Source organism: Manis pentadactyla, chromosome 10 (genome assembly GCF_030020395.1).
Source record: "Manis pentadactyla isolate mManPen7 chromosome 10, mManPen7.hap1, whole genome shotgun sequence".
In the NCBI taxonomy this organism is placed as follows: domain Eukaryota; kingdom Metazoa; phylum Chordata; class Mammalia; order Pholidota; family Manidae; genus Manis; species Manis pentadactyla.
In genome coordinates, this window is record NC_080028.1 from 23,918,482 (window position 1) to 23,933,681 (window position 15,200).

Consider the following 15,200-nt stretch of genomic DNA (forward strand, 5'->3'; position numbering starts at 1 on the left):
ACCATTTGACCCAGGAATTCCACTCCTAGGAATTTACCCTAAGAATGCAGGAGCACAGTTTGAAAAAGACATATGCACTCCTATGTTTATTGCAGCACTATTTACAACAGCCAAGAAATGGAAACAACCTACATGTCTGTCAGTAGATGAATGTATGCACAATGGAATATAATTCAGCCATAAGAAGGAAACAAATCCTATCATTTGCAACAACATGGATGGAGCTAGAGGATATTATGCTCAGTGAAATAAGCCAGGTGGAGAAAGACAAGTATCAAATGATTTCACTCATCTGTGGGGTATAAGAAGAAAGAAAAAACTGAAGGAACAAAACAGCAGCAGACTCACAGAACCCAAGAATGGACTAACAGATAGCAAAGGGAAAGGGACTGGGGAGGATGGGTGGGAAGGGAGGGAAAAGGGGGAAAAAAGGGGCATTATGATTAGCACACATAATGTAGGGCAGGGCATGGGGAAGGCAGTACAACAAAGAGAAGACAAGTAGTGATTCTATAGCATCTTACTACGCTGATGGACAGTGACTGTAATGGGGTATGTGGTGGGGACTTGATAATGGGGGGAGTCTAGTAACCATAATATTGCTCATGTAATTATCCATTAATGATACCAAAATTTTTTAAAAATCAACTTGAAATGGATTAAAGGCTTGAAAGTAAGACATGAAACCATAAAACTCCTGGACAAAAATATAGGCGGTAAGCTCCTTAACATTGATCTTAGAAATGTTTTTTTGGATCTGATTCTAAGGCAAGGGAAATAAAAGCTAAATAAACAAACAGAACTACATCAAACTAAAAAGTTTCTTTCTGCACAGTGAAGGAAATTTTCAACAAAACAGAAAGGCAACCTGTTTTGTGAAATGGTGATGATAATTGTAACTATCTTACAGGGTACTTGTATATATCCAATGGGTTAATATTTATACACTGCCTAGAACAGTGCCTGGTATAGGGTGATACTCAATATTAGCTACTAATACTAGTATTGCTATTATTTATCATCAACACTATCATTATTATCATTCCCATTTCCCTCCATGACTGACCCATGTTCTTTGGGCTTATAGTAGATCTCCCAGAGCAACTACAGATGACCACTATATGTAAGAACATATTTACCAACATGCCTTGCCCAGATATGAACTAGTATATCCCTTTTGAGGAAGACTCTGGACAAAGATGAACATCCTTCAATCCTACTTTATCCAAAATCCTGCTATGTGACAAACAATTTAAAGTATCCCTTTCCCATTTCAAATGCATAATTAGCACCCTGCCTTCTTGACAAGTTTTTAAAATGGAATTAAACTCAATAACTAAGGTTCTTAATGCTCCATTAGATACATATTGACTGAATAAAAAACTAACACGTATTTATTGAAAATCCATTATATTCCACTTATTGAGGATTCAAAGAAATTTAAGCCACTGTTTCTTCCTTGGAAGAGTTTACAGTCTACTGGAGGGAGACAGAGAGTGCACATAATTACCATACAGTGCACTAAATGGAGTTTTCTTGTGAAATTTGCATTGGCTCCATTCATGCTTTTTTCCAGCTTTGTCAGCCAGAGCTAGGTTCTTGGTGAAACAGTGAAGTAGGCACAGTTTATCTTTGGCTCCTTCCCTCTTCCCTCAAGATACTCCCTTTCCCTTCATCAGGAAGTCACTTTCTCCTCTAGGCAACTCTGAGTCCAGTCCTAGTATTGAGAACAGATGGTCATAATCCCTGCTGATATGTTTGTTGCTAATAATTTAAGGATTTGCCCCTTCTGAGCATAAGTTCATTTTTGTAGAGACCTCCTGGACCTAATACACAATTAAAGAGCTAAAGGAATGAATCTCTACTGCAAAATTTTTCAGGCAACTGGTTGGCTGGGAAGAGAGATCTTAAGTACTGGCCAATTTTCATCCTTTAATTATTTCTGCTCTATACCTATCTTTATTTTATTGCTCTTGCTTTCTTACTAGAGCTGTTTTCTCTAGTGTTCAAGTACAGATGAATGAATAGATTATAGAGCTTTTCAACTGCTTGCATTTATACCATATATATTATTGGGCAAGGGTTGGAATATTCTATCTTCAACCTTTTTTGCCCCATTCTGACAGTACGTGTTAAGCCCCCTTTTCCACCAAACTCAATTTTCATGCCTCATATTCACCATAGAACTCTCACTTCTTCTGTTAAATTAAAATATGCAAACCTTTAATGGAAAAAAGGATTTTATTCATTAATGAAAAGACACACTTTCCTCACAATGCTTTCTATTCAAAGGTTTGTGCTACAGCATTACTGTGCATGTTTTTGTCCTCCTGCATAAGAGGAGCAAGTTAAAACAGGCTAGCCTGTTTTCTAGTTATATCTCTTTAGAAATTAATCAGTTTTTGCCTTCACATTTTGTCTTAAATTGTTGCATAGCATTGTTCCACTTCTAAATCATCTGTCATAGCTAAATGGAGGTTCGTGAATTGCTGCAGCTGCCTTTAAGTGGGCATACAATAGGCACTGTTTGCATCCTCTTTTCACAAACATTTTTTAAAGTTCCAACGGCAGTATGAAAAAAGATTAATTTTCCATTGGAATTCAAAATTGAATGGTAAAGAATGTAAAAAAAAATCATGTATGTAATGTATGTACCCAATAAAAATATGTAACCAATGAACACAACAGCACAAGGACTCTATGAAATTCAAGAATTTCCAAATACTTAGCTGTAAAATCTTTTCTTCCCCGCTAATTATTATTAAAATTTTTAGTAGAACTTGAACAACAGTTGTACCTTTCTTTCTTGGAAAGCAGTTGGGAAGCAAATTTTATCAGACATTCCTAAAAGAATTCAAGTTAATGTGAGTCCTCCAAAGCATTAGCCAGATTGATTGTTTGCTTTGGTAATTCCATTACTGTGAATGTCTGTGGTAAGCATCACTACATGATGAAGTATACCCTTATTTGGAAAGCAGGAGTTAGGATGATATTTAGTCTATGATTTCTTTAGCCACAAGCAGTGGGAAAAATGCAGTAGAGGAGGAAAACAGTGGGAGAAAAATCAGAAAGAATAAAACTTAGTTTAGTTTTCGGAGACTATTAACATTTATTTATATTTTCATTTGTATCTCAAGTAGTGCCTGCAAGAAAGAAGAGATACTCTCCTAGCTGTCCCTTGTTTGATCTTCAGATGATCTGGAAACAGTTTGCATTGGTGAGGTGGCAATAAGGTCCAGCCATATGACACTGAAGTCTCTCAGGTGGCTCACAAAAAATTATGGGTATTTAGTTGCCAACAACCAAGCAGTATTCACAACAAAGAAAGGCAAGCCTTAAAGTCATAGAACTTTAAGACTAGAAGGACTGTAAAGTTGTTTAACCCAGTTTTCCATCTAGTTTAAATATTCTACAACATCTTGAGAAGTGACTGTCAAACCCATATGCCTGACACTGTCAATGACCAGATTCTCACAAACTCTTGCCATGGCTAGTTTCCTCAGCTCCATGGTTGATGACTACTAGAAGGCCTTCTGCCTCAAAATGAACAATAAAAAAATGCAGCTTTTCTAGGCAACACCTGTGTATCTTCAGTAATGGATTTGAAAGATAATAATTTCCTCACTTTGCTCCTCACCTAGATTCCTATGTCTGTAGCCTCAAATGTGAAGAAATGGTATTTCTTCTTCCATGTCTATTTGGCTCTAATATATAATATCTGACACCAAAATACACAGCTATTAATGAGCATGCCATTTCAATAATTACTTAAATTACTGGCTCAAAGTTTGTGTGAGTCCTTCCTTATAAGGTAAACAAGCTAAATCTTACTATGTTGATGGACAGTGACTGCAATGGGATTTTGGGGAGACTTGATAATATGGGTGAATGTAGTAACCACAATGTTGCTCATGTGAAACTTTCATAAGATTGTATATTAATGATACCTTAAAAAAAAAGATAAACAAGTTAAAAATGACTTGTGAGTAGGTTAATATTAGTAACAAATAAATAATATTAGGTACAGGTGGAAAAATTTTTTACATCAACAGAATAAACTACTCCTAGTTTAATAGAGGGGGTTATGAAATTCATAGAATATCCAGAATACCAAGGTGTACCTCTTAGGTAATTAGGAGTTAAAAATTTGTTGTTAAAATAGATTTCTCGTTTTCCAGTTAGAGAGCTGACACCATTCTTCTTCAACTAAGCCTTAAGTACATAATCCCATTTTCCTTCTACCTAGTTTGTTTGTGTAACAAACAAGAGCTGTGTTTAACTTGTTACTAAAGTTGCCTTTTTCTGTTTTTTTTCAATGAAGACATAGTGTTACTTGCACATTTTTCACGAGCATCAAATAGTGGGTGATCTTTCAAGCTTGAACAGTAACAGTTGTATCGCTGAGGAAGGATTTCTTGTTTTAAATGGTCTAGGTAATGATTTACAGCTATTTTTGGTAATTTTCAAAATGACAGCTCCTTGAAATTTTCTAGTGCAGAAAAATTTGCTGGGCTGGCATCTTTCAGACCCTGGGAGGTTCATCCCAATTCTCAGCGTGTGGGAGCAAGGGAATGCTCCAAAATCCTTACTCCAGAGGGAACTGACCTGTCCACATTATCTTGTGATACAGGTGAATGTTTGATGGGATTTCCCTAAATGTCTGTGACCTCTTAAGGTCTGGAATTTGTGGGCCAGGGCTAACCTGTGAGTTGCATAAAATTACTTATTGGCCTTGGCTTTTGGTATTCCAAAACCAAATCTGATAAATTGACCTGTAATAATAGCTCAGTTCCTCTAAGGAAAACTGAGAATACCTTGCAGCTTCTGTCTTTATATAGTACTCAAAAAATGGTTGTTAAAAAGTAGAAAAGATACAAAAAGGCAGTAAAATAAGAACAGACAACATTTTAAAATTCTCAACATTATCAGAAAATGCATGTGGGTAACACTGGCTGTTGGAAAGCATAAGCTTGGATAAAAAAATAAGGAAAAATAATAAAGGAGGAGGGAGAAGAAAGAACAGAGGCAAAATAGGAGGTAGAAAAGAAATTTTTTAAAAGAGAAGAAAAGAAAGTGTATTTAATATACCTTTCAAACATTTCCTTACTCAAAAATCTTCTGTGGATCTTCAGTACCACAGGATAAACTCCAGCATCTTAAGTTGATATTTAATGTGTTCCATAATCTCATATAGAACTTACCTCTCCAACACATGCTTTCCGGGTTTTTTATTCACTATTCCCAGAATATTCCTTTGGGATTCTTATCTTCTTGTCTTTGCTCCCTAAGGAAAATCTTATGCATTCTTCAAGATACAGTCTCACTTAGAAGTTATATCAGATAGCATTTATTGACCTTGGTCTCTACCATATTTACTTTAGACTTTTTAACATCTTCTCAAATGCCCTCCTCAAATAATACCCCAAATAATCCCCTTAATAGTAGTAATGGATTAAGAGTGGTTTATTCTAGGGATTTTCTGACTCTAATTCTATCAAATATTTGTATCAGGGTGGTTTTTTTATGTGGGTTTTTTGGTTTTTTTTTTTCTTACAGGTTTTAGAATTTAGACAACTGCTCTTCCCATTCATCTTCATCCTACCAACTCCTCTATCAGCTATATAAGTATGCCTTCACTTTACTAAACTCTTCAACTTCAGAAGATTTTTATTATTCAGTTTTCCTAAAGACTCCATTTTGTTTGAAATCGACATCTAGTACAAGTAAACAAAGAATCATCCAGCTTTTACTGAGATAATCTTACCATGCAGAAACTATTTGATAGAGTTTCTAATTTTGCATCATGATGTGGAATACTGAATTTAAAAGATTTAATAAAAGAAGTAGGACTGGATCATTTCTATCAGAATCCATGAAAAATCAGATATCCAGGAGCTAGGATGAAAAGATGTCACTCTTACAGAGCAGCAGAAATTGCATTCCTGCAGATCTCCTAACTTAAGTGTAGATTTATCTTTAGAGCTTTCCTGGGTGTGTGAATGGAGATGTATAGTAAACTCTTACAACTCCATGAATTTTACATATGAATTCCTTCCAGCAGAGATAGTCACAAAGGGAATCCCAAGAAAGTAGGTAACTACAACTCAACTCACACTTGGACATTTCAAAACCAAAACCAGTAAATTAAATCTATAGCAACAGTTCAGTTTCTATAAAGAAAACCAACAAAAATTTTTTAACAGCATTGTATTCCAAGGAGCCAATACCACCCTCTTAAAAAAGTCTGTTTCCTTACTAATCCCTGAAAACCAAAAGGACAGCTATAATTAATTTTCATTAAGCACAAAAACCTTATCATAATGATATGCAGAAATGAAATTTGGAAAGATGATTACTAAAAGTGTTACTTATGAAATTTCCAGATTATAACTTTTAGGCTAATGTGGTTCATTTGTAAGTAGCCTGGAGTTCTCCAAGCCCTATATAATTCCTGCCCTTGAACATTATGTGAGCAGAAGTTCCTTAGTAGTCATATAACACACTTGGATAATGCATTTGCTGTTATGCAGTGGAATGACTAGGGGACCTTCCTTCCAGTGCCTCTACCAATGGAAACAAAGATGTATACGCCAAGGGAATTCAAAGAGAAAGGGGTTTCTGGGACAACAAAATTTACTCGAGTATTAAATTAGGGCAAGCGGTAGTACATCAATGTATTGGTGCATCTATTTCCAGATTTAGTGCACTCTGGGACTCACTGTGATTCTGGCCACACTCAATACATTTTTAGTAGTTCTTTTACCACTACAGTCAAATATTTTAGATGTATTGAAATAAACTTTGTTTATGGATTCTTTCTAGCCTCCTAGCACCACACCTTGGTTCATTTTGTTTTTTATTCCTGGTAAGTTTCTTCCCTTCTGCCTGTCTTCAAGGACAGGCTCAAAACCCAATCTCTCAATTCACAAATGCCAACCTATGGTGATTCCTGTGTCTTTTGAATTCCAACATCGTTTTGTTTCTTAGGTATTTATTGTCTTGTTCATCTATAATTCTTTTCTAGGTACATTTTTTCTCCCTACATTATGTTTTTCTTAAAGACATAAATTATGTTTTGTAATGCTTTGTACACCAAACCTTGTCTAACATAGTGCATCTCCCTTAGATGTACACTGAGTATTTCTTGACTGGTTGGTACGATTTATTACTTTTATGCTGGTTTGCCTTTTATACCTTTTATACGTTCTTTGTCAGGAAAAGAACACCTCAGAGATCCAAATTTAGGAACCTCATTCTAAGCTACTTTACAAACTTTTATTTGTAGTCATGACAGCATGTGTGAATAAATACATCTTGTTACTGGAATTCATGGCAATACTTAATTATTAGGAAGTATTCAAGATGATCCAAAATATTAATTTTTAGAGATTTTTGGTGAGATAATACAAAAAATATTAAAATTATCATCAAACTCTCAGATCCCACGGATTTCTATTAAAGTATTCTTCCCTGTGAGAAATCCCTATTTGAATAAACCCTTAACTATTCTGAGTTGTGGGATTAAAGAAAATGTCCAGTCATTATGACAAAATGTATTCAAAGCCTTAAGAATATACATATTTTGATGGTCCAATTTTATTTCCAGAAAACACATTCCAAACTAAGTAAAGATGTACAAAAATAGTTAGCTACAAGGATATTCATTATGGAATTAAGATATAATATGTAAAAATATTTAAAAGCCAAAATAACCAAAAACAGGTGATTGGTTAAATAAATTGTTCACCATTACATGGGAGCCATTAAAATGTATATTGTACAAGAATATTCAATGAAGTGGAGAGACGATCTCAATATATTGTTATGTGAAAAATAAGTTTTAAATGTAATTGTATTTTTAAAAAGCTTCAAATGTTGGTATTTTGTGGTCCTACTTTGTGATCGAATTGCAGATTTCTAACTTTTCTATAGTGAAGATGTATTACTTTGGTGTAAAGAATTTAAAAATTTTAAGGTATTAAAAATTTAAGTAAATACCTAGCCAGTACCTCAGAATTTCTCAATAGGGTCATATAACCTACAGATAAGAAAACATATTATGTAATATTTTGAATTAATCATATGACAAACTAAAGAAAAGACCTCCCATCTCGATAACTAACTTCCTCAGAAAATTAAATGAATGTCATATGGCTAAAGCCAACCAATGAGATGAGATTGTGGGAAGAATGTTCTTTCCTAGCATTGTTTGTGTTCACAGTTCATGCTTATTTTTGTTTGTAGATTCATGGGAAGTGTATGTGTAAGCACAACACAGCAGGCACCCACTGCCAGCACTGTGCACCATTATACAATGACCGCCCCTGGGAGGCAGCTGATGGCAAGACAGGCTCTCCTAAAGAGTGCAGAAGTAAGTTTCAAGCCCACAAGACTCAAAGCCTTCTTTGTAAAATAAACTTACCTGTGAACTTCTTGTTGTCTCTAGAAACAAAATATAAAGTGGTGGGTGACAGACACTGTAACCTACATAAACACAGCCCATAACACTGCCCACCATAATCTCAACCACTGGAAACATTTACTGCCTGCAAAGTTGCCAATATGACTATTTTGCTAAGAATGTGTTGCCCGTTTGCTTGGACACCTCGTGGGACCTAATCATCTTCCTTGAAAATTTGACATAATAAAAACATAGCTAGACACAAGAGCAACTGAGCATTATGGTGTACAATTAGCCTCTAGCTGAGGAGATACTGAATTGTAATCATGAAAATAACTACCTTGAATTCAGTTCTCAAAACAACCCTATAAGGGAAGCGGTGTTAATTCCATTTTAGAGATCAAGAAACTGAGGCTCAGTAAGATTAATTTGCCAAAGTTAGTAAATAATAGTCAGGACTTGATCCCAGGTCTTCAGACTCCAAATTAAATGATTTTTCCACAATACCATATGCCTTTCTTTTCATTTATGATACTTGACATAACAAATCAGATTTGAAAATAAGCCAATTAGTCATGAATGAGACTGCATTATCAGGGCTAACTTTGGGTTTGATGTTGGAGATTAGATAGGAGGGTAAAAAACAAAGGAATATGAAACATTTTTTCATTTCAATTCAAAATGCTCAGAGAAATACACATGCCCATAATAATGTTTATACTCACAAACTTCAATTTTACAAGAAATTAAAGGCAAGAACTGTGGGTAGAGTTGTGAGAAGTCTCTTCCTGTACATAATTTGAAATAATAATGGATTTATTTTCATTTCTAGGAAATGTAAAGGATTTCCTCTAAGCATAAATCTTAAATTATCTTTTAACATGCTTTTTACAGATTATGACTGTGGTCAAAATATCATAACACATCAAGGAAACAATGAAAAAACAACAGCACAAACATTCAAATACAGTTGACCTCCACAAAAAAGTCTGGGTTCTTGTTCTAAATCACTCATCAAAAGAATCCAAAGAATTTCTCCTAAATTCCTAGAGTGCCATTCTGGCCCTTTCCACAGAAACTAACTGCATATCTAAATACATATAGAACACAGAGACTTGTCACTTGGTGCCACTGCCTGATAATCTTAGAAATACCTTTGAGAAATTGTTATACAAGAAATAAAGCAGGCCTCTTTTATAAGAAAATTGAAGCTTCTGTAGGAGACTGCCTCATACTCACTATACAACAACAGCTGACTAGTACATCATGAAGGACAAATCAACCTACCTACCAAGTTACTCACCCCCTGTCCACCAGAAGGTTCCTTCCAGGCTCATTAGTGAGCATGAGTTCAGGCCTGTATCTGTAATATGAATTGTCATTTTTCAAATAATGCCTAACAGTGTAGGGTTTTCTAAGGACAGGGGACCAACAGTGATGATACTGGTCCTTGGGAGGTAGCAGGAAAGGAAATGGTAAAGTGTTACCATTAAAGAGGGAAAAAAATAGGTGGACACTCAAATAGGCTTTCCAAAATAGACATCAACCCCAGTTGCTATTGGAATGATAATTATCTCTGCCTAAGTCAACAGATCTTTAACTTTTTAAGCATATCCTAAAACTTATTTTTTAAATTAAAACCCATAAGGAAACACTGAAAGAATATACAAACTTAAAAAAAAAGGAAAGAAAGGAAGAAAAAAATCATAACCTATTGAAAGCACGAGGAAACAGTAAATGGGGATGGAGAGACAAGAGTTCTCAGTGTATGCCTTTTTGTATACTGCTTTGATTCTTGTACCATGAAAATGTGCACTATTCAAAACTGAAAATAAAATAAATTAACAATCAGCTTACCCTATCTTTAACTGTCTGAATATTAGAGAATCTGTCATTTTATTTTTAATTATTTGTTTTCTTCCCATGCTTCTAATTTCCAGCCTGCAAGTGCAATGGGCATGCTGATGCCTGTCATTTTGACATTAATGTGTGGGAAGCATCAGGAAATCACAGTGGTGGGGTCTGCAATGACTGTCAGCACAACACAGAAGGCCAGCATTGCCAGCGATGCAAGCCAGGCTTCTACCGGGACCTCCGGAGACCTTTCTCTGCTCCAGATGCTTGCAAACGTAAGTACACTCATGGTGACTGGAAAAAGGATTGATTTGTACAAAGGAGAAGAATCTTCCCATCCTTCAAATGCTGATCCATGGTAGAGAGGTTGTAAAATTCTCAGACAAAACACACACATCAGTTCATTTCTTCACTTGTTAGGTGAAAACAGTACAATATTCATAAAAGTAACTTTTTTTTCTCACTCTCCATGAAGTAAAATTGTTTCTCGTAGCACCACATTTCGGAAAACAAGATAACTAATAAAAGAGAGACGAGAATGATGAAGAGGGAGATATATTTAAGATTATTTTAAGACTAAATATATGAGTAGAACAAAGACAATAAATGGACTCACTCTGATGACATAAAGAGTGGTTACCTGCACTTGGATCATGTTAGCTTTCATCTCTACAGTGAACTTGAATGCCTGAAAAACCACAGGTTTTGGTTTCATTATGAATACACTTTGGATGACACTGCATTAATGTACCCCTATATCATAAACTAATTTAGAATATAATAATTCTCTACTTTCCCCCCAAAATACTAAACTCCTATAGAATGGGTTCTGCTTTCTGTTGGCATAACTCCAAGAAGGGGTTCATATGGACAAAGTAGAATTTTAAAAGATCTGCTCAATTAATGAGACATTATCTGAAACATGTGACTGTGAATAGTGCATGCAGAGCTTAAGTAATTGTCCAATGGGGATGAATAATTCATCTAACTACATAATATTTACATGTCTATCAACTCAGAAATAAGTAGATGATGAAAACCACTCAAGACTGTTAATGGAGATTGATGATAATGAACTTCCTTTCCCATCAAGGACTCCCATCAAAACCAGTGACAGGAAGGGAGCAATACAATGGGAAATAATCATTTAAAATCTTGGCTTTTTGTTTTTAATTTAAAGGAAAATTTCCATTCCTCTTGAAAAACACATCTTTTTAGCATCAGGAGATATCTACATGAAATTTGAGTGGGCTTGATTATTACAAGCTTTCTTTCTTAAATTGTGGGAGACAGAATGTGGCAAAGCACACTTTCAACACTGAGCCCCAAATTTGGATTTGCGTCTTAATATTTCTCTGGGAATTCTATTTAACTCCTGATCCTTGTTTGTACTTGAACTTTCATGTTAATAGGTTTCAAACACATCTAGAATAGCAGCTTTCCCTGCCTCATAGAGCTGCATGACCTTATGCCAGAAATTAAAGCTCTTTGGACTTCAATTTCTTTCTCCCCATAGGGTTGTAATGAGAACTATAATAAGAGAAAGTGTGTGAGGTGCTTAACACATTGCCTGCCACATAGTAAGCCCTCAGGAAATGAAAATTAATATCATCATAACTGTTGTCCTATAAGATAAAAGGTGGGAAATAATATTATGGAGTTTCTACTCTTTATTGATTAAAAATACCTTTATCAAAGATAACTCTTTAAAATCCATAGTGCCTTAGGGACTAAAGCAAAGGCCCCTTACCTCCAAGTGCTGACTGAAGGGTCTGCTTATAAAATTGCTTTAACCTGGAACATATTCAGTCCTAACACCATTTTTACAGGATATATTTAAATAGATATGTGTATGTGTGTATTCTATATCTTTAGACCACTAGTAAAAATGTCTCTAAAAATGAGACTATATGAACTACCAAGCAGTTAAAATAGGATTCCTAATTTGTCATTGAGTAACTTAAATAAGTATCTTGTAGGACAACAGGTAACATTTAAAAAAATGCATTTCCAAAGATTCTATTACATAGCATTGACCTGAAACAGTATGTTCTACAAAGTACCCAACATATTCATTGGTTCCTTCATTGATTCATTCATTCAGTGGATACATATCGCAGGCCTATTTTGTGCCACATGCTTAGGATGCATCAGAGAACAAGAATTCTCTATCCCCAAGAAGCTTATATTCTAGTAGAGAAGACAGACAATATATATTATTAATAAGTGAAATATATAGTATGTGAGAAGGTATTAAGTGTCATTATCACCAAAGAAGAAAATAATAAAACAAGTTAAGAGGGATCCAAGGTGCCAAGGATTTAGGGTAGGAAGAAGAATGACAAGATGCAGTATTGAATAGGACAGTGAGGTGTAGACTTCATCACTGGAAGGGTGAAATTTGAGCAAAGATTTGAAGAGAGTAAAGAAGTTGTCCAAATATTTAACTGGAGAAGAGCATTCTAGGCAGATGGGATACCTATAGCAAATACCCAAAAACAGGAAGGTGACTAATGTGCCAAAAGAAAAACAAGGAGGGCAATGTGGCTGCATCAGAATTGGAGTTGGGGAGTAACAGGAGGTGAGACTAGAGAGGCAAGGCACATAATGTGGACCTGTAGACCGCCATAAGAATGTCAGCTTACACTTGGAGTGAAAGGCTGAGCCAGTTTTTGAGCCCAGGAGTAGCATGAGCTGACTTACTTTTCAAAGGATCATTGTGATGCACAAAGGCAGATCAATTCATACTGAACTTACACTGTCAGCTTTCAGCTTCAGTTGAAGTTATTAACAAACTAGCCAGTGATTCTTCAAGTGTGGCCTCTGGACCAGCAGCATCAATCAGCATCATCTGGGAATGTGGTAGAAATGCAAAATCTCAGGGCCCAACCCCGATCAACAGGATCAGAAATTCTGTGGGTGAGGTCCAGAAATATGTGTTTTAACAAACCCTGCAGGTAATTCTGATGCATAAAGTTTTAGAAACACTGGTCTAAATGAAGATCCCCAAATTCCACATTGGTTAAATGAAAACCAGTTTCTAAGATTTAAGTAACAGCTGAGAATCACTTTCGCTAAAGTAATTAGAAGATGAAGGGGAATAGTGAAAGAAATCTTTGAAAGATTGGCTGAGGCTAGATTTTAAAGGACCTTGTCTACCAGCCTAAAAATGTTGGTATTCATTCCCTAAGGCACTGGGAGCCACTGCAGTGATTTAATTAGGGAACTTTCATGTATTTCCAGATGAATTTGAATAATTTGAAAAATACTCATCACGTGTTACTTTACTAATCAAATTTTAAGTTGCTCAGCTTTGTAAAATCATAAGATGAATGAATGTACAAACAATTAAAACATAACTTTTTTATGCTTAAGTCTCACCAATAAAAAGATAAATAGAAACAGTTTATTGGCAGTCTTGGAACCAAAATAAATATCTTTTTTTGTTTACTGTGGTTTTCTTTTGTTTTGTTTTTATTACCATTCTATGTTTAAGTTATGGCTCATATTCTTTGAAAATGTAAAAACGTTTCTAGCTCTAGCTTTTTAAATCCTAGAGAACTCATGGCTTCAGAATTTTATAAAAAGAGCATGAAAGAGATTATTTAAAAGTGACTCCTTGTTAATGGTCACTACTTATATAACTCTTCTAGAGACTTGTGCAGAAAGGTTTTACAGATTTGGTCTCCCATGTGAATATATATACTAAAAAAATACCTATCAAGTTAATATTTATAGGCAATATTCAAGTATCAGAAGACCAAAGACACCAAAGCCATTTCAGAGTAAACTGCATGAAGACTACATTAATACATTCCAAAAACACCTGAAACATTATAAGCCATTGTAACGTTTGTCTGAACAGTACATAAGCTACATAACCTTAAGGTATCATGGGAGTCCTCTGTACTTAGGCCACTGAGAGACTTGAAGGTAGAAAATATTAGTCAGTCATATTGCCAATCACTCCTAATTAACAAAATACCTCTATGATATTTAATGCACCATGTAGGGGAATTATAAAAATAACTGATACCAATTTATTCCTTTTAGCATAATTTGTAGGAGGTAAAGGGATTCATAGGTAAGATCTGTATTTCCTTCTTTCCTTCTCCAGATATCCCCTTGATCCATTGGGTAGACAGCCTGAGGAAGGCATAGCTCCATTTATTTTATGACTATTCCAGCTTACATCTGGGTCAGAGACACCTGTGTAAATGTTCCTGGCATGGATTTCCTTACTGGCACCTTCCTCCAGAATATTATTCTGGTTCTTCTCTTCCCTTTTCTGAGCCATGGGTAGATCCCAAAATTTATTAGTACATTCAATTCTTCTCTCTACCTAAATACTCTCCATAATATATTATTTGATTGGCAGAATTTTCATTTTTATTTAGTATTATTTTCATATAATCAACTCCCTCCTTAGCAGATGTGTCCCTATGTTACCTTTAGAGTTACTAACTCTGATAATAAAGTTTATGACAAATAATTCAATGTACTTAACATTTATCAAGTATCTACAGCGTGCCAGATTTCATACTACGTGCTGATAGAGATATTGCTATAGCTAGAACTTTTCTCATTAGTTCCTACTTTACTTTAATAAGAAAGTTAGTTATTATGATATGATATTATGTTGATATTATGTTGATATTATGATATGATATTAAAAAATTCAAACTATCTCAATGTGTGGTTAAGTCAACAACAGTACAGTGTTCTTCAAAATCACAATTTTGTTATATTTATTTTACTGTGCTTACCAAGGCAGAGAAGTAACCTGCTACTCAGTGTGTGGTCCACAGACCAGTCCCATTGGCATTATTGGGTTGATAATTAGAAAATGTAGAATTTCTGATCCCACCCCGGACCTACTGAATCATATATGTAATCTAACAAAATTCCCAGGTGACTGTATCATATTGAAGTTTGAGAATGCTGC

At 35.0% G+C, this 15,200-nt stretch overlaps 1 protein-coding gene across 1 annotated transcript in view; it reads left to right on the forward strand.

The window, feature by feature from the left end:
- NTN4 (netrin 4) overlaps window positions 1–15,200 on the forward strand; it is a 106,494-nt gene that overhangs the window by 55,376 nt on the left and 35,918 nt on the right. The window contains exons 4-5 of the mRNA XM_036891303.2: window positions 8,245–8,371; window positions 10,342–10,530. Coding sequence (XP_036747198.2) covers window positions 8,245–8,371; window positions 10,342–10,530 — 316 coding nt within the window. The remainder of the gene's footprint in view (window positions 1–8,244; window positions 8,372–10,341; window positions 10,531–15,200) is intronic.